At 39.4% G+C, this 26,877-nt stretch overlaps 1 protein-coding gene across 1 annotated transcript; it reads right to left on the bottom strand.

Annotated features, from left to right (window-relative positions):
- Window positions 1-4,168: 4,168 nt before the first annotated feature.
- LOC131232508 (chromo domain-containing protein LHP1) lies at window positions 4,169-25,418 on the bottom strand. The gene is made up of 7 exons (XM_058228787.1): window positions 25,040-25,418; window positions 24,887-24,912; window positions 24,706-24,792; window positions 23,818-24,579; window positions 5,432-5,492; window positions 5,235-5,299; window positions 4,169-4,655 (listed from the first exon to the last, which is right to left on the bottom strand). The coding sequence occupies exons 1-6, from the start codon at window positions 25,307-25,309 to the stop codon at window positions 5,252-5,254; spliced, it is 1,254 nt and encodes a 417-aa protein (XP_058084770.1). The 5' UTR covers window positions 25,310-25,418; the 3' UTR covers window positions 4,169-4,655; window positions 5,235-5,251.
- Window positions 25,419-26,877: the final 1,459 nt, after the last annotated feature.

Here is a 26,877-nt window from a genome sequence, read left to right as displayed (position 1 = left end):
AACATGTATTCAATGAGCCTAACGTGAAATTCAACGAGCCTCAAAAGAAATTGAGCGAGACAAACATGAAATTCAACAAGCCTCAAGGCAAATTGAGCGAGGCAAACATAAAATTCAACGAGTCTAACATGGAATTCAACGAGGCACAAAGGAAATTGAGCGAGGTAAACATGAAATTCAACGAGGCTCAAAGGAAATTGAGTGAGGCAAACATGAAATTCAACGAGACTCAAAGGAAATTGAGTGAGGCAAACATGAAATTCAATGAGGCAAACAAGAAATTGAGCGAGACAAACATGAAATTCAACGAGGCAAATATGAATTTGAGTGATGCAAACATGAAATTTAGCAAGGCTAACATAAAATTCAATGAGGCTCAAAGGAAATTGAGTGAGGCAAACTAAATGAGGGCATTTAGTGTTTGGAGCCTCATTGAATTTCATGTTTGCCTTGCTCAATTTCTTGTTTGCCTCGTTAAATTTCATATTTGCCTTGCTTAATTTCCTTTGAGCTTCGTTGAATTTCATGTTTGCCTAATTGAATTTCATGTTTGCCTCGCTGAATTTTTTGTTTGCCTCGCTGAATTTCCTATTTCCCTCGTTGAATTTCATGTTTACCTCGCTCAATTTCCTTTGAGCCTCGTTGAATTTCATGTTAACCTCATTCAATTTCCTTTGATGCACGTTGAATTTCATGTTTGTCTCACTGAATTTCATGTTAGCCTTGCTGAATTTTCAGTTTACCTCACTCAATTTCTAGTTTGCCTCGCTCAACTTCCAGTTTTACGTGCTCAATTTTCAGTTTTCTTCACTCAATTTCATGTTAGCATTGCTTAATTTTCAGTTTGCCTTACTGAATTTCATGTTTGCCTCGCTCAATTTCCTGTTTGCCTTACTCAATTTTTAGTTAGCCTCGCTCAATTTCATCTCTGTCTCGCTCAATTTCCAGTTTGTCTCGCTTAATTTCATGTTTGCATCGTTAAATCTTCAGTTTGCCTCACTCAATTTCATGTTTACCACGCTCAATTTTCAGTTTGCCTCGCTCAATTTCCTCTAAGCCTCGCTCAATTTCATGTTAGCCTCGCTCAATTTCATGTTTGCCTCGCTCAATTTCCTCTGAGCCTCGCTCAATTTCCGATTCGCCTTACTCAATTGCATGTTAGCCTCGCTCAATTTTCTCTTTGCCTCGCTAAATTTCATGTTAGCCTCACTTAATTTTCAATTTATCTTGTTGAATTTCATGTTTGCCTCTCTGAATTTCCAGTTTATCTCTCTCAATTTCTTCTGAGCCTCGCTCAATTTCCAATTTGCCTTGCTTTATTTCATGTTAGTCTCGCTCAATTTCTAGTTTTTCTCGCTCAATTTCCTTTCTACCTCGCTCAATTTCATATTAGCCTCGCTTAATTTCCAATTCACCTCGCTTAATTTCATGTTTGCCTCATTAAATTTTTAGTTTGTCTCGCTCAATTTCTAGTTTGCCTCGCTAAATTTCATGTTAGCCTCGATCAATTTCCAGTATGTCTTGTTGAATTCCGTCTTTGCCTTGCTCAATTTCATGTTAGCATCGCTTAATTTTCAATTTGTTTCGCTCAATTTCATGTTTGCCTCACTAAATTTTCAATTTACCTCGCTTAATTTCCTTTGAGCCTTGCTCAATTTCCAGTTTGCCTCGCTGAATTTCATGTTAGCCTCGATCAATCTCCAGTTTGTCTCGCTGAATTCCATCTTTGCCTTGCTCAATTTCCAGTTTGCCTTGCTCAATTTCATTTTTACCTCACCGAATCTTATGTTTGCCTCACTGAATTTTAGTTTACCTCGCTTAATTTCCTTTGAGCCTCGCTCAATTTCATGTTAGCCTTGATCAATTTTCAGTTTGCATCGTTGAATTTCATGTTTGCCTCGCTCAATTTTCAATTTGCCTCGCTTAATTTCATGCTCAATTTTCAGTTTGCCTCGCTCAATTTCCAGTTTGCCTTGCTCAATTTCATGTTTGTCTTGCTTAATTTCTTCCGAGCCTTGCTCAATTTCCATTTTGCCTCGCTCAATTTCCTCTTTGCCTGGCTCAATTTCATGTTAGCTTCGCTCAATTTTCAGTTTGCCTCACTGAATTTCATGTTTGAATTTTCAGTTTTCCTCACTCAATTTCCAGTTTGTCTTGCTCAATTTCATGTTAGCCTCAATCAATTTCCAGTTTGCCTTGCGGAATTTCATGTTTGCCTCGCTCAATTTCCCTTGAGGCTCATTGAATTTCATGTTTGCCTCACTCAGTTTCCTTTGAGGCTCGTTGAATTTCATGTTAGGCTCGTTGAATTAAATGTTAAGCATGTTAGGCTTCTTGAATTTCATATTATGTTAGGCTTGTTGAATTTCATATTATGCTTGCTCAATTTCATTTTAGGCTCATTTAATTTCATGTTAGGCTTGCCCAATTATCCATATTGTAAGTACTTCTTGCTACAGTAGAAATGTTAGCTACTGCTTTTACCCTTTTTCTGGTATTGGACGGTGGCACCATAGATATCACGGTGCCACCATGAGTGTAAAAGGTGTGGTTTACCGTGATTAAAAAACTCTAAAATTAATTGGGCATTCCACAAAAATGATGGTAGCTAAGGATGCTCGTCCTTCTTGGATCCTTATGTCTAAATGATCTATATCAACATATTTGTATATTTTTCAACTCCTATTGTTGTAGGTTGGAAGATGCAAGATTATATAGGTATTTTGTATACTAGCATGAGGTTTTCATTTCCCACATGCACCTTTACACAACACCAAGTCATGTGTTCGAGTATCAATTCTGGCATCACCCCCAATAACAATGGAAAAGGTCGGATCACTTTCACACAAAGGTGAAGAAACAGATGATCTACCGATTCTGCATCCCTCGTGCACATAAGACAGACAACGGAGACAACCGTTTTCCTTTTCTTTTCCTCTCTTTTCTCATCTTTTAGAGGTTGTCCGACTTAAAAGAACCTTACTTCTACCTAAGCAATCACTGGGGGATAACCATCTCCCTTTTTATAAGGTGATCCACTGCGATAACCTTACTTTTACCAACCAGCTAAGAAATCAAGAGAAATTCTATTTTGAATTCTGCCTAATGCGATCTATAAAGCCAGCCCAGGCGTGGGGCAAGGCTATAACTACGATGATGTGCGGGCATTCTATTTTGTAGCTGCACATATGCAGTTCCATAAACCCAGAGACCCCACTGGTGTACACAGCGCAACACCAACATTCATCGAGTAGACCCCAACGTTAATATGCCCTAGGCGAATCTGTTCATCAGGTGTACAGCTGCATAAAATGAACAGAGAGATTAAAGACCATTGACCCACTTCCAATGCACATGTGGCCCACCTGATGAGCAGACAAGAACCAGCCTGATTCTGGACCAGACCTCTTAGTGGTGGGGACCACCCGATGAACAGCCTGAATCTGCCAAAATGGCAGCATCTGAATCTTATGGTGCGCATTTGGAGAACCAGGTGTCACGGGTGATCCACGCTCCATTGTAGCCGCGCTCTGTACAGATCCACCAAGGAGATGACCCCCTTTTTCTTTTTCTTTTTTTTCTAGTGTTGAGACTAGGGATCTCGGAGTCACCAGTAACTGAGGATGATGGAGAGAACTACCCTACTTTCACTATCCAGAATGATTGTCCATGGCCAGTCGAAGAAGAGGTCACAAGTTGGACAGTCGAAATGGGAAAGGGCGCTGATTGTACTACATACGCATTCACTTGCCCTCTCGTGGTCGTGAAAGTTGTGAAATCAATTCCTACATGCAAAGCCCGAATATCCCCGTTTAAAGAAGCTCAAAATGTTGGGTCGGAGCTGAAACAACTTCAAAACGGAAGGAACAAGTGTGTATAAGGCAGCATATGTACATACCACTACATATAGGTATGAGATCCAACCCATCCAACACAAGGCTCCTCACTATTTTGATATTCTGGCACAAGATTCAGGTCAGGAAACCAAACAGGTGGACCAGGTTTATGAAGCAAATCTTTCGCTGAAAAATATTAAAAGCTTAACTTTCCTAAACCATAAATCAATTTCAAACATAATGTCCCACACCTGATGGGTGGACTAGCCTAATTTTTCGGCAAGAACATCTCCCTATATAGTCAGTTCCACCTGGTGAACGTCTTGGATATATCACAACCATCTGCCATTCTAGCACACATTACAGCATATTGATGACATGCCTTGTACACTACTGCGTTTAGCAAACCTCAAAGGGAAGAGTAGATTAAATCCGTGGGAGGTTTGCTCGAATACATCCTGACATATTACAATAAGATACGTTGGGACTACTAGCTGAAAACATCCCAAGAACGGAAAAGGAATTTATGGAATAGTTACAACTAGGATAGCAAAAACAACACAGGCATTAGATGGAAATATACCACTACCCATTTCTGTTAGCCAGCCAGCTTCAGCAGAAATTCGCAGCAAACACCTAACATATCATTAGATGTAGTGCACACATGTCAAGATAAACTACTCAACAACAGCATGAGCATGTTTATGATGCCCAATGAATCAGCTTATAGAGCCTCCTTCAGTAACCAGAAACCAAAATGACAAGAAGCATCTGGAGAGGTAACATCCACTTCCACTGAATTAAGCAAATCCCAACAGGCTGCAGAAAAAGAATTGATGTCAATATACAGGATGTTGTGCATAGAATTCAAGCTGGGTGGAAAAGTGGATAAGTGTCTCTGGAGTTTTATGTGACTGCTGCATACCAATCAATCTGAAGGGAAAAGTCATGCCATGCTTTATGGGACACAATGTTGGGCAGTTAAGGGAACAACATGTTCATAGGATGAGTGCTGCTGAAATGAGGATGTTGAGACAGATGAGTGGCAAAACAAGGAAGAATAGAACTAGAAATTTATGCATTCAAGAGAACTTAGGAGTATCACCATAAGTTAAGTAGAGGCTTAGATGGTTTGGTCAGGTGCAATAGAGAACAATAGTGGAACTGGTTAGACGGACTAGGTCGGTTCAAGCTGAAGGCTCTAAAAGGGCAGGGGCAATCCCCAAAAAGACATGGGTAGAGATAATAAGAAAAGACTTGACCTATGGTTTGACTGAAGTTATGGCCTCGATAGAGTGGAATGGCAGAAAAGGATTCGTGTAGCGATGATGATGGTACGACAAGCTATCACTTAAAGAGGCACTTAAAGTAAGAGGAATTGCCCCCATCAGTACATACCTCCCAGGAACCCAAATTCATATGGGGGGACTGTAGCGAAGATGCTGCTCATAAAAGCCAATCAACTGCCATTGAACAACCAAATGAGAGAAACTAAATAATAACAACAACAACAACAACAACAACAATAAGCAGCTTCAAATTCGGTAGTGTTTTAAGTAGGCTAATCTGAGAGTGAGGCAGAAAGCAGCTCGCACCAGCAGTGGATTGTTGGCCTTCAGAAATTTGTTATCCACCACCACTTCCTTCCCATCAGACCTGTAAAACAAAATAATTCGATCAATATAAATAAATTCTAAGAAACAAAACAGAATTTTATAATCAGCATTCCTCTACAGCAAAAAATAAAAATAAAAAAAATAAAAAAATAAAAAATAAATAAAAAGAAAAAAGAAAAAAGAAAAGAAAAGAAAAGAAGAAGAAGAAGAAGTCTGGGTGCTCAGGAGCATATATAGAACCATTTGCTTCATGTGTAAAATTAAGGTGGAAACAGTAAATCATCTCTTTGTTTGCTGTGCAATGCCTCGATTAATTTGGCTATACTTACTACTGCTCTTTGGAATTGTATACACGTATATTTCTAGATTAGGCCTTCTCTCTCTGAACCATGGGCCATCTCTTACTTTCCTCTTGTTTCTCTTCTTCTTCTTCTTCTTCTCCTTCTCTGAACCATGGACCATCTCTTACTTTCCTCTTATTTCTCTTCTTCTTCTTCTTCCTCTTTTTCCTTTGTTGCAAGGGTATTTTATGTAATTTGGGACATTACCTAATATAAATAAAAAGGGAGCTGGACTTCCTTTTTCTCCCAAAGGCTTTTTTTCTCTCTGATACTGTATCAGAGTAAAAAAGCTCCTAGCGTTTTCTCATCTTCTCTGATACTGCTAGTTCATCACCAACACTTCAGACAGTTGATCCCATCACCTCCAAGATGAAGAGGTTGGTTGCACATTCTGAGAATCCTGGGTTGCAGATTACAACTCGTAAATTTTAAGTCCAGTAATTGTCTTCAATGGTCAAACCACGTTGAGATGTTTGTTGGGAGAAAGTAAAAGTTGCGATATATGGATGACACTATTTTGAAACCTCCTACGACAAATCATTCTTATGGAGAGTGAAAATCAAACAATTTGTTAGTTATGCCTTGCTTCCTGAATTCAATGAAACCAGAGATTGGTGATGGACTTTCTTGGTTGTCCACTGAAAGTGAGATTTGGTTGGCTGCTTCTGAATTATATATTGATCAGAATAATATGGTCTGAATTGACAATATTTATCAAGAAATTAGTCATTTGAGATAGAATGATCAATGTTTGATTATTGTGATAAGATCCGTGGGTATGTGATAGGAATTGCCTTTCTTAGATAATCTTTAATTTCTTTATTCTACGATTTAAAGGCATATTAAAAAAAAAAAAAAAATTTTAAAAAGGTGTTTAGAAGAAAATGATATTTGACAAGCCATGATTCTGAATTTAAGCATGTTTGATCCTAGATTCTTGATTTTACAACTTTAAATTCGCTTAATAGTGTACATGCCTCGCTTTTACGAGATAAGAAGTGCCGTACAGCTATGTGATTGACTATTGTTGAAAACCTGCCATAATGACAGGATTCAAGAATTTTGATAATAATAATGCTGGGCGATCGTCGGTGCAATCATTATGGTAGATATAGGCATATTATTGTTGGGTCCATGGTTGACCTCAAGGCTGAGTTGCTAATTTTGTAGCTGCATATGTTAAGGATTCTCAGGATATTGTTGGAGACATTGTACCATTGGAAAATTCACTTGTGATTCCATAAATTGGTTATGCGGTTCATCTGTGGAAAAGTGAGCATGATGCCTTACTATGAGATGCCACTCGAAATAAGGCCTCTTCATTTACATCTTTGGCTCTAGCAGGCAATACTTTCATAGCCTTTTACACTACCCCTATATCAAAATTTTGGATAATTGATTCAGAGGCTACTAATCATATGACAGGTACATTGACTTTTTTCTTTTTCTTTTTTATCTCCACTCCTAAGTCGTGTGAAATTAGCAGATAGTACCCCAACACATATGAGAGGAAAGGGTACTATTTTCGTCACCATCATTCTCCTCATCCTTCGTTTTATTAGTTCTTAATTTAACCATTGGTCAAATTACAAAGGATCTAAATTGTAGTGGGACATCTTTTCTTGATCATTATGTGTTTGTTAAGCAGCGTGTACAGGATATTATCATTGTGGGTGTGGATGTGGATTATATCATTTTTACAGGTTATGGTTCTAATACAATGTCTAAGTTAAAATTCTTTGTGAGCAAGGTTTTTGGCATCAAAGATTTAGTAATGCTGAAATACTTTCTAGGAATTGAAGTCTCTTATTTTAAGAAGGGCATCGTTTTGTCTCAACGAAAATATGCCATTGATTTATCGACTTCAATTGGTAATCTTAGTATCAACCATATTAATTCTCACTTAGAAATTAATAAGAAGCTTCGCCTAATGATGAGTCCTTTAATAATTTTGTTCTTTTGTACCTTTCTTAAGTGTAGAATCATGTTAAGAAAAAATGGCATTTGATTCCATTGTGAATATTGTTTTGGGTTTTTTAATCAAAATCCCCAAATCTCTCTCTCTCTCTCTCTCTCTCTCTCTCTCTCAAAAGAAAAATAAAAATGAGGATATATTTAATTGGGGAGGCCTTTTTCATGTTTTATGAGCAAAAGGGTACAAAGATATAAGAAATTTTTGAATAATTTTTTTAATTGATTTTTAAGTAATTTTTGGGCCCATTTATGTAATTTACAATTATCATATGATTATTGGGATTTTTACGATTTGGGTGTATGATCATACGATACGATATGAATCGTACAATTCATATTGTGAATCGTACGATTCTGATAACACTAGTTGTGGTTGTGGGCATTATCTCTACTCACTTTATTCCATCTACTACTCAACTTGCAGATATCTTTACAAAGGTTCTTAATGCTGAAGTTGGAAAACATGTTCTTGGCAAGCCAGGCAAGATTGATATCTATGCCTCGACTTTAGAGGAAGTGTAGACATGACATCTCTAGAGCGTGAGCGCCCCCCCCCCCTCTCTCTCTCTCTCTCTCTCTCACAACCATAGCACATCTCTTATTTTCCTCTAATTTTTCTCATTATTTTTCTTTCTTTTGTTTTTCCTCTTTTGCCTTTGGTTCTAAGGATATTTTATGTAATTTGGGAACGTAAGTCACGTCTTAATATAAACAAGAAAGGGGTTGGACTTCCAACTCTTATTAGAGCTTTTTTGTCTCTCCCAAAGGCTCTATCTCTAATAGGGATCACATGGTCCTTCAAAAAGACCATAAGCAAGGTATTCCAAGATTAAGTTACTTTCAAGAGGAGAGGTAGAATCTTAGAGCACCTAACCATTGCACCCATAAATTGAAGGATTCACAAAGAGAAAATTGTTAAAACAATCACGAGCAATATGCTTAGGCGGACCCTCATTCTTAGGGGGTGTTTAGTGCAAGGGATTAGTTGGTATTATGTGGGATGGAATTGCTTTTTTCCAATAAATGCACTTGTCGGTGGATTATCTCTTAATGCCATGGGAGTGAGCCTATTCACTTTGGTGTTTGGGTCATCTAGGAGGTATGGCTTAAATACATGTTTTGATTCCATATAGTGTTTGGTTGTACATGGAAAACAACTTACAATCTTGAAAACCGCGTTTAAAAACCATATTGGGAAGCAAGGTGGGGCCCACCTTGATGTTTGTGAGGAATCCACCCCGTCCATCCATTTTGCAAGATCATTTTAGGGCATTCTACCAAAAGTCAGGTGGATCCAAAACTCAAGTGGGCCATACGAGAGGAATTCCTACTGTTGAAACATTCCCGAGCTCCAACTTGAAGTTTATATCTCATCCCAACCGTTTATAATTTCATTCTTGCCGCAATAAACGGACAACACAGAAAACCTTAGCGTGATACAAAACTTTTGTGGCCATATGAATGTTTCAATGGTGGTCACTCAATCCCCACTATTATCTCTCCTGTGGTCCACTTGAGTTTTGAATCTACCTCATCTTCCCTAAACTCATCACGTAAAACAAATGGACGAGGTGGATTCCTCGCAAACTCAAGGTGGGCCCCACCTCCCTTCCCAGCATAAGAACTTCCTACGTAAAAGTTTTAGGAGGAAATCCGAAGGATTTTGAAAATCCTGCTTACAGCGGAAAGGATTGCGGAAAGCCCTCCCTACTCCATCCGAATGAGCACAGGACCCGATGTTGGAAGCCTATGATAAACCAAACAAGGGATGGTTTTTCTTACAAGGGATTTGTAGTTCCATCCCACTTAATACCAACTAATCCCTTGCGCCAAATAGGCCCTAAGGACTCTATTATTGTAATTAAATGGGTTTCAAACTTTCAGTCAAACAATCTGAGAAGGTGTGAGCCAGTCAGCTCTTTGTATTGGGAAACTCTTTCTTAAGGGCTCTTATGCCTTCTGAATATCAATATGCACATGCAAGCTACGAATGTGTGCGCCAATCGATTCTTTGTAATTGCCCCTTTGCTCCTCAATATCAACACCAAGGTATTCCGTAATGGCCACCACCGTTACCAATACAGGTATCGGTCGTAACGACTGATAGGAGGGTGTAGCAATCGTAGCAAACCCCGAAATGATTCAAAATAATAATAATAATAATAATAATAATAATAATAATCTAGAAAATCCATAATAATGTAAATATTTCAAATTTGTATTCATTTTTTGTTTTGAGCATGTTTATGGTAGTGTAACGGTCCACTCTTTGGTGAGAATGTCATATTGGGTTGTCTGGTGAATTTATGAACATGGTTATGTGCATTTAATGTTTACACATCATAATCAAACATTACAATTAGAAATTGGGGGGGGTGGTTTAGAGTTTTTATTTTATTTCATTTTATTTAAAATGGCCCTTGGAGTTTCTGGTTGCCCAAATCGGTTCAATTTACTATTTTGATCCTAAAAATTATAGCACAAGGTTGCCAAAATCTATTGTAAAATGTAGGAAAGTTTTTGGAATGAGGAAAGTGAAAATTTGGTTTGGGGGGGGGGGGGGGGGGGGGAATAGATTTACATAGAAAAAAAAAAAAAAAAAGTGGTCGTTTTTTACCATTACGGGGGTAGCGATCGTTATGCCCCGTTATGGCCCTTGTAATGGCTAATATGGTCTGAAAAAAGCAACTGCCTCGTTTCACCACATGCACACACCCACCACCAACACGCACACAAAGCAACATATGCGAACTAATGCAGGACACATGATTTAATGCTAGCATGCAACGTGGAGATTATGAAAGAGTCCATAAAGTGATTCAATTAACAAAAGATGATAATCCACTAACTAATTAAGAGTAAACAATAGGAAATAAAATAGGATTTAACATAAATCGCATGCCCACATGCTAAGAAATCACATAAATCAATTAAAACTAGGCCCAATGGAACTTTCAATTTAGCATAATAGGCACGTTCCCTACTCAAGGGACAAATTTATAGGTTTTATAATTAGGGTTGGGAAGGGGGGAATGTGAAATTTGGAAAATTAGAATTCATGGGAATTAAGGATTTTATAATTATTTATAAAATGAGGAAAATAGGAAATTGGGGATCTAGGATTTAGGGTAGGGTTATGGATGGGGAACCAAGGGGTTTTGATGGAGGCATAATGCAGGGGCATTTTCACACCGGGCTCGAGTGGGGTCGCTTGTTGGATGCAGGGGCACACTCCGGGTGGGTGCGGCCCACGGAGGTCTCGTGTTCGAGACTCCTCACCGGGAGTGATTAATGCGCATTTTACACCAGACTCGAGTGGGGTAGCCCGTGGGATGCGGGGGCACACTCGGGGTGGCCGGCCCATGTGATTTGGGGCCCACGAAGGGGGTTCGACCGAGGTCCTAACCCATGCGATGTGGGGCCTGGGCTATGAGATAAAGGGATTAATTTGCCATGCTCTAATAGTTCGAGCTTTTAGAGCAAGTGGTTAATTGTCCTGCATCAAATTAGTATCAGAGCAGGAGGTCTCGTGTTCGAGACTCCTCACTGGGGGTGATTAATGCAGAGGCATTTTCACACCGGGCTCAAGTGGGGTCGCTTGTTGGATGCAGGGGCACACTCGGGGTGGATGCGGCCCACGGAGGTCTCGTGTTCGAGATTCCTCACCGGAGGTGATTAATGTGCACTTCACACCAGGCTCGAGTGGTGTAGCCCGTGGGATGCGGGGACACACTCGGGGTGGCCGGCCCATGTGATTTGGGGCCCACGAAGGGGGTTCAGCCAAGGTCCTAACCCATGCGTGTGGGGCCTGGGCTATGAGATAAAGAGATTAATTTGCCATACTCTAACAGTTTGAGCTTTTAGAGCAAGTGGTTAATTGTCCTGCATCAAAGCAGCAAGGGGAAATCAAAGGATTGAGCAGTTGTCCATACATTCAGGCTAGGGGCTCGCATGTGTGGGTCATTGGCTAGGGTTTTTGGATCCTCAATGATTGATTTTAGTTGGAGTTGAAGTTAGATGATGAGAAGTTGAAGAAAAAGATTACTTGGATGGTCTTGGATAGGAAGGGAAGAATAAAGATGAAGTTTTTTGAAAAATACCTCTTTTGAATAGAAAGGAAAAAAAAAAAAAGGAAGATAATAGATGGAAGCCCTATACCTCCGTTGAATGGGGAATGGAATCACACCACACCCAAGCTCCAAATCACATGGAGTATTCTTAAAATCACATGAAAAAGAGAAAACACAGCTTTTTTTTCAAAATAATGACATTAAGGCTTCACATACCCATCTTTCTCTTTTAAGTCTCAAAAAAAAACCTTCTACAAAAAGACGCTCTCAGATAAGATTCTCAACATAAGACCCTTAATAAATTAGAAGTTGTTCCTAACTCCCTAATCTCAACAAAAATACAAGGTATACCAAAAATAACAAAGCATGTAAACAATCTAAATAACTAAACTATTTCGTGGCCCATGGTAGTCCACGATCAATATGTCCAATGATGATACAATGGTCCGATCATCGTGTCCACCCAATCCAACAGTCCGATGTGTCCATCAAACTTTTATATGCAACTCACGTGTATCTTCCCAGTGTAAGGTCTTCAAAGATGCATGGACACGCATGTGGGGTCTTGAACGTGGCTAGAAATGTGAATTGGGCCGAGTGGGCCCCATGTAATGGTCGTCTAGCCATAAAGAGATTGGCTCAACCCTCCTCTGGTATGGTACTCGGATGTCCTCAATTGAGGAGATTTTGCCTCTCGCAAAATAAAGCTACAGTGATGCTCAAGGAGATCCAGGTCTCATTGTTGAAGCTTTGCATCTGTGATCCACATACTCTCCGACTTTAGTCTGCCCTTCCACTTGACAAGGTACTCCTGGTAACCTCCATGTCGTATGGAAAGCACTTCTTCATCTAAGATATCCTCTATCTCCCCTCTTCTCGCAAGTATGGATGGTATAGATGGTTAAGGTTGAGAAGACGGGTTAGGTAATGGCCATGGGTTTTGGGACGGGTCAGGGGCATCATCATCAAAGTTCATGTGAGGGTTAGGCGAAGGTCTATGAAACGGTACAAGATCTTCCACATTAAATGTGGAACTGATACCCATGTTAGGTAGAAGATTCATCAAGTAAGCATTTGAACCCAATCTTTTCATGATTTTATATGGTCCAGAGCTACGGGCTTGTAATTTTTTCATGATTCCCTGTGGAAACCTTTTTGGATGTATTCTAATCATGACTTCTGATAAGGGTCGAATATTTCATATCAGGCCCTAATTATTGCATGATTTTACGTACATGATAACGCTTAATGGAATATTTTAATCGTGTTTTTTGTTGAAGGGTGTAATCAGGAGCGTTGACTAAAAAAAAGTACTAAAAGCGTGGATTTGATGCTCCGAAGCCACCAAAGCAAGGGACAGACCCCAGGGGACCAAGATCAACAGATTTACATGCCAGGGATCCAAGAAAATTAAGCCGCTCACATTAAAAAGGCCCGAAAATAGTCCAGATTGCAAGATCACGTAGTACCCGCCATCCGATTGACACGAAACCTCATACATGGTCTGGGGAATATAAATTAACCGTACATGTAAAATTTCATCCATTGAATATCTCGGAAAGTGGCCCAACGGCCAGATCAGCCCTTTAATTCATTAATTGGGGCCCACCTATAATCTGGCTATACTTCAAAATTGACCTAGACAGTTTAAATAAGATGAGAAACAGGATGGATGGATTGGATTTCTCGACAGCATCACAGTGGACCCCATATGTACATCGTGTACATAGTGTACACACGCTCGACGAGCATCGGACCAACTAAGGCGGGTCAGCAGGCGCTGACCCGTTTCTTCCTCTCAAGACGGCAGTTGCCGTTTCTGGCGCAGCGAACGGACGGACGTTGTCCGTCTTACGGAAGCTTGTGGGCCCCACTCATGACCCGTAAGGTAGATCCAAGCCGTTCATCTTGTATAGGGGGAAAAACCCTTCAAAAAGATGCTGAATGTTTATTTCCATACAAACACATGTGTGAGATACAGAGGCCACAAGTGGACCGTCCTGTGACGTTCAAAATTGATTTTATTGTGATTTCTTCTATGGGTCGCGTCAATGGACGTTCAAAACCATCTATCTTTGAACGAAATTCCGTCCTGAATCCAATGTACGGGGTGGATTTTCCCAAAAACACTTCTGTGGGGCTCACCGATCATCACAGCGTTGTACGTGCGTAGGCTTACGCACGTCCTTGAAAAACGGACTTTCGGGCGGTTGTGGCCCACCATCTTTCATCAGATGGAAGATCTGATCCGCCCATCGTATAGGCCAGCCAAAAACGTCCCAGGAGACGGTATTTCTTTGGAAACCGAGCGAGGAAAGAAGAGTTGTTTTGCGTCTGAACTTGGCTGTGAAAAGGAGTACGCGGCTGTTGCTGCGAGAGCCTCTCCACCGACTCCAGCCTTTCCACCGCCCTTCCAGCACTTATAAGAGGAGTCTTGGACGTGGTAAGGAGGTAGATCAAGAGCTTGGGGAGAGCCAGGGAGGCAGAAGATTGTGAATGTGAGCGAGAGCAGCAGCAAAAGAGAGCAGATCCAGAGCTTGGAGGAGAGCTTGGAAAAAGAGAAGAAAGAAGGGAGAGAATGAAGTTTTTCTTTTATAAATCTTATTTTTCTGTCTTCCTAATTGATTCCATGAGTTGCTAATCTTTTAGCTAGGGCTGAGATGAAGCCCCTAATTTGAATAACTCTTGTTAAGTGTTGATTTTATCTAAATTTGATTGGGTTGTTTCTTTCTCTAGTGTGCTTAACCGAAATCTCTGTACTTCTCCATTCTATGAGCTTAACCAAAGTCTAGATGTGGATGTTGCTTGAAATACTATACTAGGTGCTTGTGTCTGACCATGAACAGGTTTCCTATAGAGGAAGAAACAGAAATCTACATCTCTTCATGCCTGACCATGGATGGAAAGATGTGTTCCATATGCTTTAAGGGATTATACATTCTATGTGCCTGACCAAGGACATAGTTTGTGATTTATTTAATTTATATCAATCTGAATAGGTTGAATCAACAGGTAAAACAAGGGTTAGGATAATTAGGGGTGGATTCGAAAGTCCTAGTCTTCTCCTTAATTGAATTTTCCTCATTATTCTCAACTATTTTCCGTATATTTGTGTTAGTAGTTTGCTCAATTATTTGTTGGATTAGTTAAGAAGAATCGTAGATTTAAATTGTGACAACCAGTCCTCGTGGGAACGATCTCGTAATACGTACCATATTTGCATCTGATTCGTATACTTGCGAGTTTAAAATCATTTAAATCAGATTGGTTTAAAAATAAAACATCAACTTCATCACCCACAACAAACGCTTTAAACCTATGGTGTGAGTCAACAATCATTTTGTGTGTTTCACTACTTATATTGATTCTTTTTCTAATCTCCACATGCAAGTCATGCATATGTCGTGTAGATGCATGTGTAGACTCTGAAGGCCTATGGAACAATGACATGGGTATGCAATTTATAGGGGTCCTTGGCTCATCTACTTGTCTTTGTAGATCCACTTCCTCACTGGGACTCATTTGATCATGACGAAGGTTTAGTAGAGTCAATGCATGAATGTCCCACACGAGTGTAAGCTCATCCAATATATCCTCTGAAATAACAACACTAGACTCCTCCAATACCGGATTCACCTCAGGTGGTAAATCTACACTACCCTCGAGTGTAACCTCAAGTGGCATCTCCATAATAACCTTTGGTGTGACCTTATTTGCTACATGAGCATACACTATCAAATCAGTTTTAATCTCTCTTTCAAACCCTTTGGTATTAACTATAGGAAGAGACTCATGCTAGAGTTTCGTCACATCTTCAGGACCACGTTTCTTGACGTGCTCCTTTTCTAGGGTGCTTTTGGGCAGGAGAGGCTTCAAGACAATCCTTTTACCTTTCTACAGAAATGAACACATATTCGAATGACCAAATAATGATGTCTCTGTCATACAACCAAGGCTTGCCCAAAATGATATGGCGTATATCCATAGACAACATCACACCACAATGTGTCCGTATAAGAACCAAACTAGATGGGAATGGGGCAACGCTGAGAAACCAGAATCAAAGACGCATCAACCCATGATACTCGAAGGGGCTGGGGGTAAGGAACAACTAGCATACCTATGCGGCCCACAGTGCTAACAAAGACCACATTGATGCAACTGCCACTATCAATGATCACCTTGCAGTTTTTGCCACCACGCTTGGCATAAGTATGGAAAATTAAATTATTACGCCAATAATCGCTTTCTACAATCTGACTTAAGGCGTGGCTAACAATTGCAAGTGGCAAAGTCTCAACTCCTTCAATTTGATCCCCAACTTGTGATTGGACATCTTCCCCAGTAATGGGATTCACCTAAAGGGAAGGCTTCAAGCTGATTGACACGCGTATTGGTCACGGTCAATTGAGTTGCGATGGTCATATTGTGCACTTCAATAGCCATCATACAGTTGTTGATAATGTTAAGGGCCTCGGCAATTTGTTCTACATTCATAGTGGGATATAAGCCAAAACCACGTCCAAAACGAGTGGGCATAGACAAGATAACTCCTAGGTGAAAACCTAGATCCTAAGATAATGTTATGACAAAGACAAAACCAACCTAGAGATCAAATTGGACATACTAGAAGCACTAATCTGAAAATTCAACAAGTTGTTAACCTGAAATACTACCCTGAAAATTCAGCGGAATGACAATCTGAGAATACCAAGCAAAAAATTCGGCAATGGGATACTCCCAACTATGACAAAATAATAATAATAATAATAATATCAGCAATATGATCCTACATGCAATGTATGCTCTACTAACCCTAAATGTGACTCTAACCTAGATGCAACACAAAAATCCTATACTAAACCTATAGTCTCTAATACCAAATTTGATGTAGGACACATGATTTAATACTAGCATGCAACATAGGGATTACGAAAGAGTCCATAAAGTAATTCAATTAACAAAATATGCTAACACACTAAGTAATTAAGAGTAAACAATACAAAATAAATCTGATTTAACCTAAATCAGATACCCGCATGCTAAGAAATCACATAAATCAATTAAAACTAGGCCTGATGGAAGGATAGAACTTCTAATTTAGCATAAGCACGTTCCACACTCAAGGGACAAATTTGTAGGTTTTATAATTAGGGTTAGGAAGGGAAAAATCTAAAATTTGGAAATTTGGGGTTCATAAGAATTGGGGATTTTGAAATTAAGATTTTTTAAAATTACAAAAAATAAGAAATTGGGGATCTAGAGTTTGGGGTAGGGTTATGGATGGGGAATCAAGGGGTTTTCATAGGAGGAAGCAAAAGGAAATCAAAGGATTGAACAGTTGTCCATATGGTCAACCTAGGGCTCACATGTGTGGGTCTTTGGTTAGGGTTTTTGGGTCCCCAATGGTTGATTTTGGTTGGGGTCAAAGTTAGATGACGAAAAGTTGAAAAAAAAATAATTTTGATTTGCATAGTCTTGGATAGGAATGGAAGAAGAGAGATGAAGTTTTTAGGAAAATATCTCTTTTGGATAGAAATGAAGAGACAAGGACGTTGATAGCTGGAAGTCTCGTACCTCCGTTGAATGGGGAATAGAATCACACCACATTCAAGCTCCAAATCACATAGAATATTCTTCAAATCACATGAAGAAAAGAAAACACAATGTTTTCTTTTTTTAAAATAATGGCATTAGGGCTTCACACACCCATCGTTTTCTTTTATAGTCTCAGAAAAGACCTTTTACAAAAAGTCGCTCTTAGATAAGATTCTCAACATAAAGACACTTAATAAATTAAAAGTTGTTCCTAACTCCCTAATCTCAACACAAATATAAGGTATACTAAAAATAACGAAGCATATAAACAATCTAAACAACTAAACTATTCCGTGGCCCATGGAGATCCATGATCAAAATGTCCAATGATTATCCAACAGTTCGATCATCATATCCACCCAATTCAACAATCCGATGTGTTCATCAAGCTCCTATATATAGCCTACGTGCAACTTCCTAGTGTGAGGTCTTCAAAGATGCATGAACATGCATGTGAGATCTTCAACGTGGCTATGAATGTGAATTGAGTCAAGTAGGCCCCATGTAATGGTCGTCTAACCATAAGGAGACTAGCTCAGCCCTTCTCTAGTATGGTGCTCAGATGTCCTCATCATGAACTACCACACGCGCACACACACACACACAAAAGCAACCCATGCAAACTAACATAAGCAACCCATGTGAACTATTGTGCCTTTAAATAATTAGTTCGCTATTGTTGTCAATTATAATATCACAGGTGCGTGTGAAGAATTACAACTATAAGAATACATGCATACGGTGCAATAAGCTCCAAACATGCCACATGATCATCTCAAACAACTAGGTATGAGTGAAGTGCCTTCCTAATTATTGGATATCAAACTGTTTCAAAGTTGAGAACGGACACATCCCATCTAAAGATACACAACCTTAATGTGAAATTGCTTAATATTGATTCTGTAAGAGTAAACAGACTCGTAGCATGTGTGAGAGTGCACTTTTTTTCATGCCCTATAATGCACCATATGTTGGTGTATATCTTTTAAGATTTGGTAGTATCTTGGATTGGGTTTATCAGTTGTTACAAATGGTCTGTAAATAAGAGCCAATAGAGGGAGAAATTGATGAAGAAACAATTCTCTTCTCCTCTCTTTTTCTTCCTCTCCACGTCTTCCACAATGTCATTTCTTTAGTTTAACAGATTCTTAGACAGATATCCTTGCAGCATCCATTACCGATAAATGGCAGGAAAATGCATGCAATTCTGTATTTATGGAAAGAACAGCCACCTAAGCTGCAAAGGTGGGGATCCAATCCAAGTCCAAGATCATAAATCATCTTTCCTTTTCTTTTTCTGGGTAAAAATGTGAGGATATAAATTGTGACAGAAGGGTTCCACAAATATCTGGACAAGGGGAAGAGTCCATGTTTGAGCAATTTTGCAAAGTTGGTGCTTCAAATTTGCTTCATGGCATTTACTAGAAGTCTCAAGAAATGTGCCCAAATAGCAATATCTTCATAAAATTGAGGTATAACATTTTTACCAAGGAGTAAGAAAAGTTTATTAAATAAGATAAGGGCCCGTTTGGCCGGTCGGATTGGAAGGGATTGGATGGTATTGCAAGGGATTGGAAGTCAAATCCCGGGATTGGCCTGGCGTGCCAAACAAAGTCGGTGATCTGATCCCAATCCCATGTATCTCAAGACAATCCGCTGACAACACCATCATTACATTTAAATCCCATCAAATCCACCCTCATCCTTCAAATTTGCCTGGGACGTGTTTGGTGTGAGGGATTAGAAGGGATGAGAAGGTTTAATACCGGGATTGGCCGGGCGCGCCAAACAGACTGGATATAGCAATCCAGGGATATATCAATCCCATGGATCTCTAGACAATCCACTGACAACACCATCATTACCTAGAAATCCATGCCATCCACCCTACTACCATTCAATCCCTTCCAATCCACCCGGCCAAACGGGCCCTAAAACTGCACGAATGGAGAAGGGATACAAGAAAAAGGTCCATCCAGGATCAGAGAAACACTTAACACAGAAGGGACTTTCCTACAATCAGAGAGTCCCTTCTCACTTCACTTCTGCCTAAGCTATTTGCATCCCCATTTGCATGTCTAGATTATAACTAAATGTAGCCAAAAGTCATGTAAACAAAGTTCTAACGAATTAGATAAAAGTCACAAATTACAAAATGCACTCTTATGAATAAGTGCTGAAATCTCCATCTTTAAGAGAGGTATTGATTTGGTGGGAACAGTACATTCATAGAGTCAATGTTTTAAATATCGACAATATCGGCCGATATATCGTGTATCCCACTTGCGTGATACGAAATGCATAGGTAGTGCCGATATATCCCACAGGTTCGATCCGATGAGCACTTTCAATTTTCGATCCCCTTTTTTTCTTGAAATTATGTTAAATCAATGTCAAATGGTTATAAATCCATTGGTTCTTCATGTTTTGCTTGAAAAATCATGGAATTAGAGCTTTGATTTCAATATCCATTGGTTCTTCATTCTCCCTATTTTTTTCAGAATTTTCCTTCAACCAGCTGTCAATTGAGACTAATTTCGAAGTATTTAGGAGTATTTCATGAAATGATCATCACATCCAGTCTAATTTCAAAATTTGAGTATAGGTGGTCCGATTTGGGGACAATTCAAATTTGGCCCAATTTCTCCCAAATTGATTGCAATGTTGCATTCCAAACATGAAATCAGGCATGTATGAGGGTTGATCTATTGATTTGTTAAGTCATTGTCAATTTTCAAAAAAAATAAAAATACATATTTAAAATTTTAAAATATATTTATTTTTTTTCGAAATTTCCCTTCAACCAGCTATCAATTGAGACTAATTTCAAAGTATTTAGAAGTGTTTGATGAAAAGATCATCACATACATTCTAAATGATATGCATTCAATTTGAATATAGCTGCATTAGTTCAGTCAAACAACGCAAAGCTTAGGACCCTATACAAATGAAACATATTACGTGCACTTCTTTTTGAGATGTTATGATTTAAAGTATGTTAAGGTCTTTTTTTAACAATCCCTGAAGTTTCATTGAAAAATTCAATCATTTTCCCAATGTTTGGCCATGTTTCACAAAATTTACAATAAATTACCCGATACAAACTATATATCCCGTGCGATAACCGATACGTATTTGTATCCCAAGGATACGATACGTAACGCGATACCGATATTTCGAGCACTGCCTAGAGTCACACACCATAAACCATTAATTCACACCTCTAGTAAGAGAGAGTATGAAGGACAATTGTCTATAGGGATTCTCTCTATCACCATTGAACGCATCTCTCTGACATACCACAAAAGAGGAATCAGACATTTGTATGCTTTTCACACATGGTAAGAAGCAATGTTGTTAAAGAAAATGGATGTCGAAGAAAATATGTCCGTGACTAGTTGGAAGAGACAAGTATGTTGGGTGCTAGACTGGTTGATACACCAATGGACCTTTACCTTAAGCTTGAACTTGAAGAAGGAGAAGTGTCAGAAGACTGGCATGTACAGGAGACTAGTTGGCAAGCTCATTTATTTGACCTTCACCAGGCCTCATATTGCATTCCTCGTCAATGTGGTGAGCCAGTTCATTCAAAATCTGGGGACATCACATCTTGCAGCAGTTACAAGAATCCTCGGGTATTTGAAATGTTCATTTGGGAAGGGTATTTTATATAAAGCATGGCCATCTCCAAGTAATTGGTTATTCATATGCAGATTGTGCAAGGTTGAGATGTGATAGAAGGTCAACTATGAGTTACTACACCTTCCTAGGTGGTAATGTGGTTATTTGGAAAAGTAAGAAACAGAATGCAGTTGCCAGATCAAGTGTTGAAGTTGAATACAAGACAATGGCGCATACAACTTGTGAACTTATATGGTTAAAGTTTATTCTTGAAGAATTGGGATTCGGACTTCATGTTTCAATGTCTTTACACTGCAATAATCAAGTTGCGATACATATTTCCAATAATCCGATGTTTCATATGAGAACGAAACATATAAAGGTTGGTTGTCATTTCATTCAGGATAAGATATCTCAATGAAAGATCCACACACCTTATATTTCTTCTCACAATCAAGTTGCAAATTTATTCACCAAGGCTCTTAGAAAAATCTCAGTTCAAAAAACTAATCTCCAAGCTGGACATGCAAGTTATCTATGCTCCAACTTGAGGGGGAGTGTTAACAGTAGTGGCTATGAGCCTATGGCTCACTTACTTATCTTGGGATGTGTCAGGAAATAGTTTTTGCGTAAGGGATATTTTCAGCTTTTTTGCTTTTATTTACTTAAGGCCACTTTTGTAATTTCATCTATTTTATAAAATAATATAAGAGGAAAATGGGAATGTGAGCCCTAGCTTAATTCCCTTTTCTCAAGCTGCTTCTCTCCTTTTTCTCTTCTTTTAATCTTTTATTCTACTTTTCTCTTTTCTATACCAACGTACACAAAGAAATCAAGATATTTTTATTCACCACATGGAATCAAATGCCGTATTTTTCTAACAAGATTATATACTTCAAAAAGGTACAAAAGAATCAAATTATTAAAGGACTGTTGTATGTTTTTTAAGTTAATTTTTCTGAAAGACCAAAAAAGAAAACTGAGAAAAAAGACAAGAAACCTTTACTATCATGATATGTGTATACCATATGCATGTTCCCAATTGAAAATATCAAGATATGTATTACTTTTTGGGTACGTGTTGGTGGGAAATGAATGATTGATGAGTTTTTTTTCGGATTTACTTTTATTTTTTCTGATGTTTTGACTTCTTCTTCTTCTTCTTCTTCTTCTTCCCTTTTTTTTTTTTTTTAACAGTTAGAAAAAATCTTACGATTTACAATTCAATACAATTCAACCTCTATTATGATTTGCAAAACGATAACAATTTTGACAACATTGTCTGCAACATAAATAAATTCTTCCATCCATCTTCCACATCATTCAAAGCAATATGAAGGTTCAACGGTACACCAGGAATAGATTTACATTTATGTTTTTTTATGTTGTATCATTTATTTATTTTTCTTAAATAAATTTGCATTAATCATAAAAAAAACAGCGAACCAGGAATGTCCTCATATCAAGTGAAAACATGGAAGGAAAAATAGCACGAAATCAAGCAATCCAGCATAGACCTCAACAAAATAAAGCCCAAGGCACAAACCATGCCGCACAGTGTATCGCCAGTGACATCTGGGCTGCGACACAACCCCAAATATAGCCTATCAATGACATGCATTTCACAACTAGTAACAACCATCGCCTAAAATAGAGGGAACATGCAAACTTGATCTGTATCCATCCAACTAACTCTGGAACCTATAGAGGGAAACGGGTTGACCAGTGAAGGGTCGCAACCCTCCCACATAAAAACTCTGCCACAATATGCTCCCCAAGCTCACGACATCCAAAGTTATCCTCAACACGATCTGCAATAGCACCCCAACTTCTAGTTTTCTTGTTCATTGTAAAAAAGTCTAATGTCTAGGAGAGTCCAAGGTACAAGCCAACTCTTGATCCAACTAACTGATTGGTTGGGGTGAATTATGCATCCACTCAAACATCGGAGAACCCACCAAACAAAAAAGGTAGTAAGCTTGTGTTTTACATTAATAAAATCAAGTGCACTTTAGATTTCCAAACTGGAACATACCCAACTATATTATTCAAGTGAATCTAGTCCTCCATAGTTTGCTACAGCAAGGTTTGATGAAGAGAAGAAGTTGATGCATAACTAGATTCAAAGACACAACAAGAGGAGACTTTCCCTGGCTTGAAACCTAGACAAAAGCCTCAAGGTTTTTGGGATTTTAGTTCCAATGCATATTGGAGAAGACACGTTCCTTAAACATGATGTTTCATGGTCATGCCATATTCAGTCTGACTAATATCTTGTTTAGCAGAAAGTTGAGGTTGTGCAGTTTACCCTTCAATGATCTTCATATAATGGTGTTAGAGAAGGTGGCATTAGATGTGTATAGGCACCTATCAGCTACTATGTTCAATGTACCCTTTCCCTACCACTCTAGCCAATGCAATTTACACCATCCACTATCAAGGTAAAAGTTAAAACATTGAAAAGATGCCAAAACAAAAATACATACCAAGTTGTCTAGCACTGAATTGCTACCATTAGTTGGCAGTGGCAGTTGGCTACATTCTTAGACAAATACCAACTAAAGAAATGAGCAATTTGCACAGAAATTTCAAGCCCAGCGAAGCTTACTAATGCAAGAATGGGAACCCATATCTTTTTTTCATTCATTCTTTTTTTTTTTTTTTTTCGGTGGGGGAGGGGGGGGGATGTTAAACCTATTTTTCAGAATATATGTTATTCAAACAATGAAAAATACTAGAAGCTGGAGAAGATCATTTGCACCTCAAAGCCGTGAATGTTACTGACACATCTTGTACATTGTTGGATACGGAAGCAGAGTAACCAATAGGCTTGATGAGCTTGGTAATAAAAGGTGGATTTGTGCAATCATCAAGCTTGTTTCTATCGCCTGCTTCATCCCCCACTGATTCAACATCTTCGATCCCCAATAAGTCACACTTATCACGAGAGTCAATTGCACTCCTTGCAGCTGCATTCTGAGCCTCCTCGGGATCACCTGCAGCCAGATCCTGTTTAAACCTCCTCACAGAACCAGATTTCCTCTTCTTGGCTCCAGTGAAACGACTGCTTTGAGCAAGTTGCATGCATTCAATCTTTGAATGCCCATCTGTAGAAACATCTTCTTCTGAAGGCCTGCTATCAGGGAAAAGGATTGAAATGTTCCCAGAGTTCTCCTCAGTACAGCCTGTTCGCTGGAGTTCACCTCGATTAGCATTGTCTTGATTTTCTGTTTTCCTTTCCCCGTGTTGCAGGCCACCGGCAGATCCATTCTCTGTTGGCTGCTCAGGTTGTTCCGCCTTACTACCACTATTTCCATGCTCCTCCACACCATCCCCTTCACCTTCGGTTTTATCATCTGCAGTATTATCTGGCCCAATTCCATTTGCAGGATTGGGTCTTTCTAGAGTGGGTGGGAGCAGAGAATCCCCATCAAGCTTGCCACTGGTGCGTTTCTTCTTGGGTTGAATATGAGGACCCCCATACTTGCGCTTACGCTTCCGAGAGGATTTGGAGGCTCGTAAGCTTGAAACCAGAAAGAAAAAGGCAGAATAGGAAGCTGGTTCATCCATCTAAACAGTGAAAGAAAATGTGCAAAGAAGGTAAGCAGATAGAGAGAGAGGGAGGGAGAGAGAGGGTGAGGGAGGAAACCTTTCTTCAAAGGCTTCAATAATATCAGCGCAGGATTGGAGATTCTGGACAGGTTCCCAGGTGTTTGCAGTCTCTGGCCAGCCACGCCTGTAACAAAAAGAAAGCAGCAGAATAAGAGGGCAATGTCACTTGGGAGTGGAAACAGATGAGGGGCATTTGGAAGAAGAGTTCAGTTCCTCACCATTTAATAAGATACTGGAGTCGACCCTTTTACCCGACAAAGAAAAGAAAAATAATAATTATTAGAGACAGAGCATTAGGCAGTAGCAACGCTGTAGAGAAGACAACCACAGAAAGAAAGAATGAAAGAAAGGTAGTGGTTCTTTTCAGATACCTTGCGAACCCTCTTTTTCCTCACATCTTCAATCTCGTAAAACCCATCGTCGAGCTTTGGCCGATCCTCCGATTCTTTGTCCTCTCCTTCTCCTCCTTCCTCTTCATCCTCTTCTTCTTCCTCCTCCTCATCTTCCTCGGCCACCCCATTATCGTCCTCTTGCTTTGGAGAGGGAGGTGTCGGCGTCGGCGCCGCTTCCGTCTTTGTCCTCCCGCCCTTCATCTCTACTCTATCTTCAATTTCTTTTTCTTTTTGCTGCTGCAGATGCATTCGAAAAAATCCAGAGGGAACCGTGCCCTAATTTATAGCAAGTATGACTTTTCAGGAATACGGTTTGCAGCTTGCGCGCGCGCCTCGCCGCCATTGTCCTCAGACGCTGGACCAACTTCAAACTACAAATAAGAATGTGCCACGTGGACCCACGGTGAGAAAGGCTGCGGATTGCCTGGACGCGGTTTGGGCACCAGCCAGCTAGGTGGTATCAAAGCTATCTCGACTCTAAAATGATGCATCTGTTTTATCCATGCCGTTCATCCATTTTATCAGCTCACTTTATGCCATAATTCTAAAATTAAAGTAAATCCAAGTCTCAGGTGGACCACGCCGTGTTAACTGAATGTCCACCATTAAAATCTTACTAAAGGTCCACTGTAGTGCTTATTTGTCATCCACCCTTTAGATAAGGCCACGCAAGCCTTAATGAAGAGAAAACACAAATGCCAACTTGATCTGAAACTTACATGGCGTTTTCAATGGCAAAGGCTCACTCACGTTATTCTCTACCATGAGGTCTACTTGAGATTTGAATTTGCCTCCCCTAAGATGCCAAGATGAATGGGATAGAACGGATGTATCATGTTCACACCAGCCAACATTTGGCACCACCTAGCTGGCTGGTAATCGGGGGTGCTGCAGCAAGTTCTTGCTGTCGACCCTAACTTCAAGCTCTTAATCTCATAACCTAGGTGACCCACCGTGATGTCTGTAAGAAATCTGTTCCACATGTTCATGCTAGAACCAGTATAGAACCAGTATAGATTGCCAATTGATGCTACAGTGGCTACTTATTAGTATTGTGTAAACACATCATCTTGCTGTTCATCCCTTTCCTTTTCATGTCATTTTAAGACATGAAAACAATGATATTTGGATGCTCATTAGTAAAAACTTCCTACACAAAATGAAGGTAGAGTACGAACTTTAACTTGATTTAAAACTTTTGTACTTTAAGAAGCTTTTGTATATGTTCAATCACCTTTATTGTAATCCGGTCCACTTGAGATTTGAGTTTGCCTTAATTTAGAACTTGAGCCATAAAATGATTTGTGAAAATGGATACATTGATAAAATGCATACATCATGGTGAGGCCTACACAGCACTAACCAATAACAGCATCCGTAGGCAATCAAGGTCCGGGACATGGGACAAAATGAGATGGATCTAAAGACTCAGTTGAAGCACATGAGAAGATTGAGACTAATCACCCATCATTGAAGCATTGAAACATTTGTAGTGCTACAAAGTTTTGTAAGAATTTAATAGTTTTGTGTTTTTAGCTCATTTCAATTGGAATAGATAGCGTGGATGGTATTAAACACTAAGATGGACTCTAAGGAGGTTTTAATATAGCATTTATGTCCCCACTTTCTTTTGCTGCATTGCTTACTTAAGTTTTAGATTTGCCTCCATTTTTAGCTCATGTCATGATATGCACGGGTAAAATGGATGAAGAGGAGACTTCTCGCGAACACCATGATGGCCCCACCCCAACTTCCCATTATAAAATGACAGGCAATCCTAGACATGGGGCATGGCTTTAGTGGATTTCCTAACTGTG

The sequence above is a fragment of the Magnolia sinica genome, chromosome 18 (genome assembly GCF_029962835.1).
Source record: "Magnolia sinica isolate HGM2019 chromosome 18, MsV1, whole genome shotgun sequence".
NCBI lineage: Eukaryota > Viridiplantae > Streptophyta > Magnoliopsida > Magnoliales > Magnoliaceae > Magnolia > Magnolia sinica.
Note: the sequence above shows the minus strand (reverse complement) of the source record. Positions and strands in the feature narration are given on the sequence as shown.

Coding starts and splice junctions, on each gene's coding strand:
- LOC131232508 (XM_058228787.1), bottom strand. CDS start 25,309: ATGCATCTGCAGCAGCAAAAAGAAAAAGAAATTGAAGATAGAGTAGAG. Junction 24,913..25,039: donor GGAAAAAGAGGGTTCGCAAG/GTATCTGAAAAG, acceptor GTCGGGTAAAAG/GGTCGACTCCAGTATCTTAT. Junction 5,300..5,431: donor AGGCCAACAATCCACTGCTG/GTGCGAGCTGCT, acceptor GTTCAATGGCAG/TTGATTGGCTTTTATGAGCA.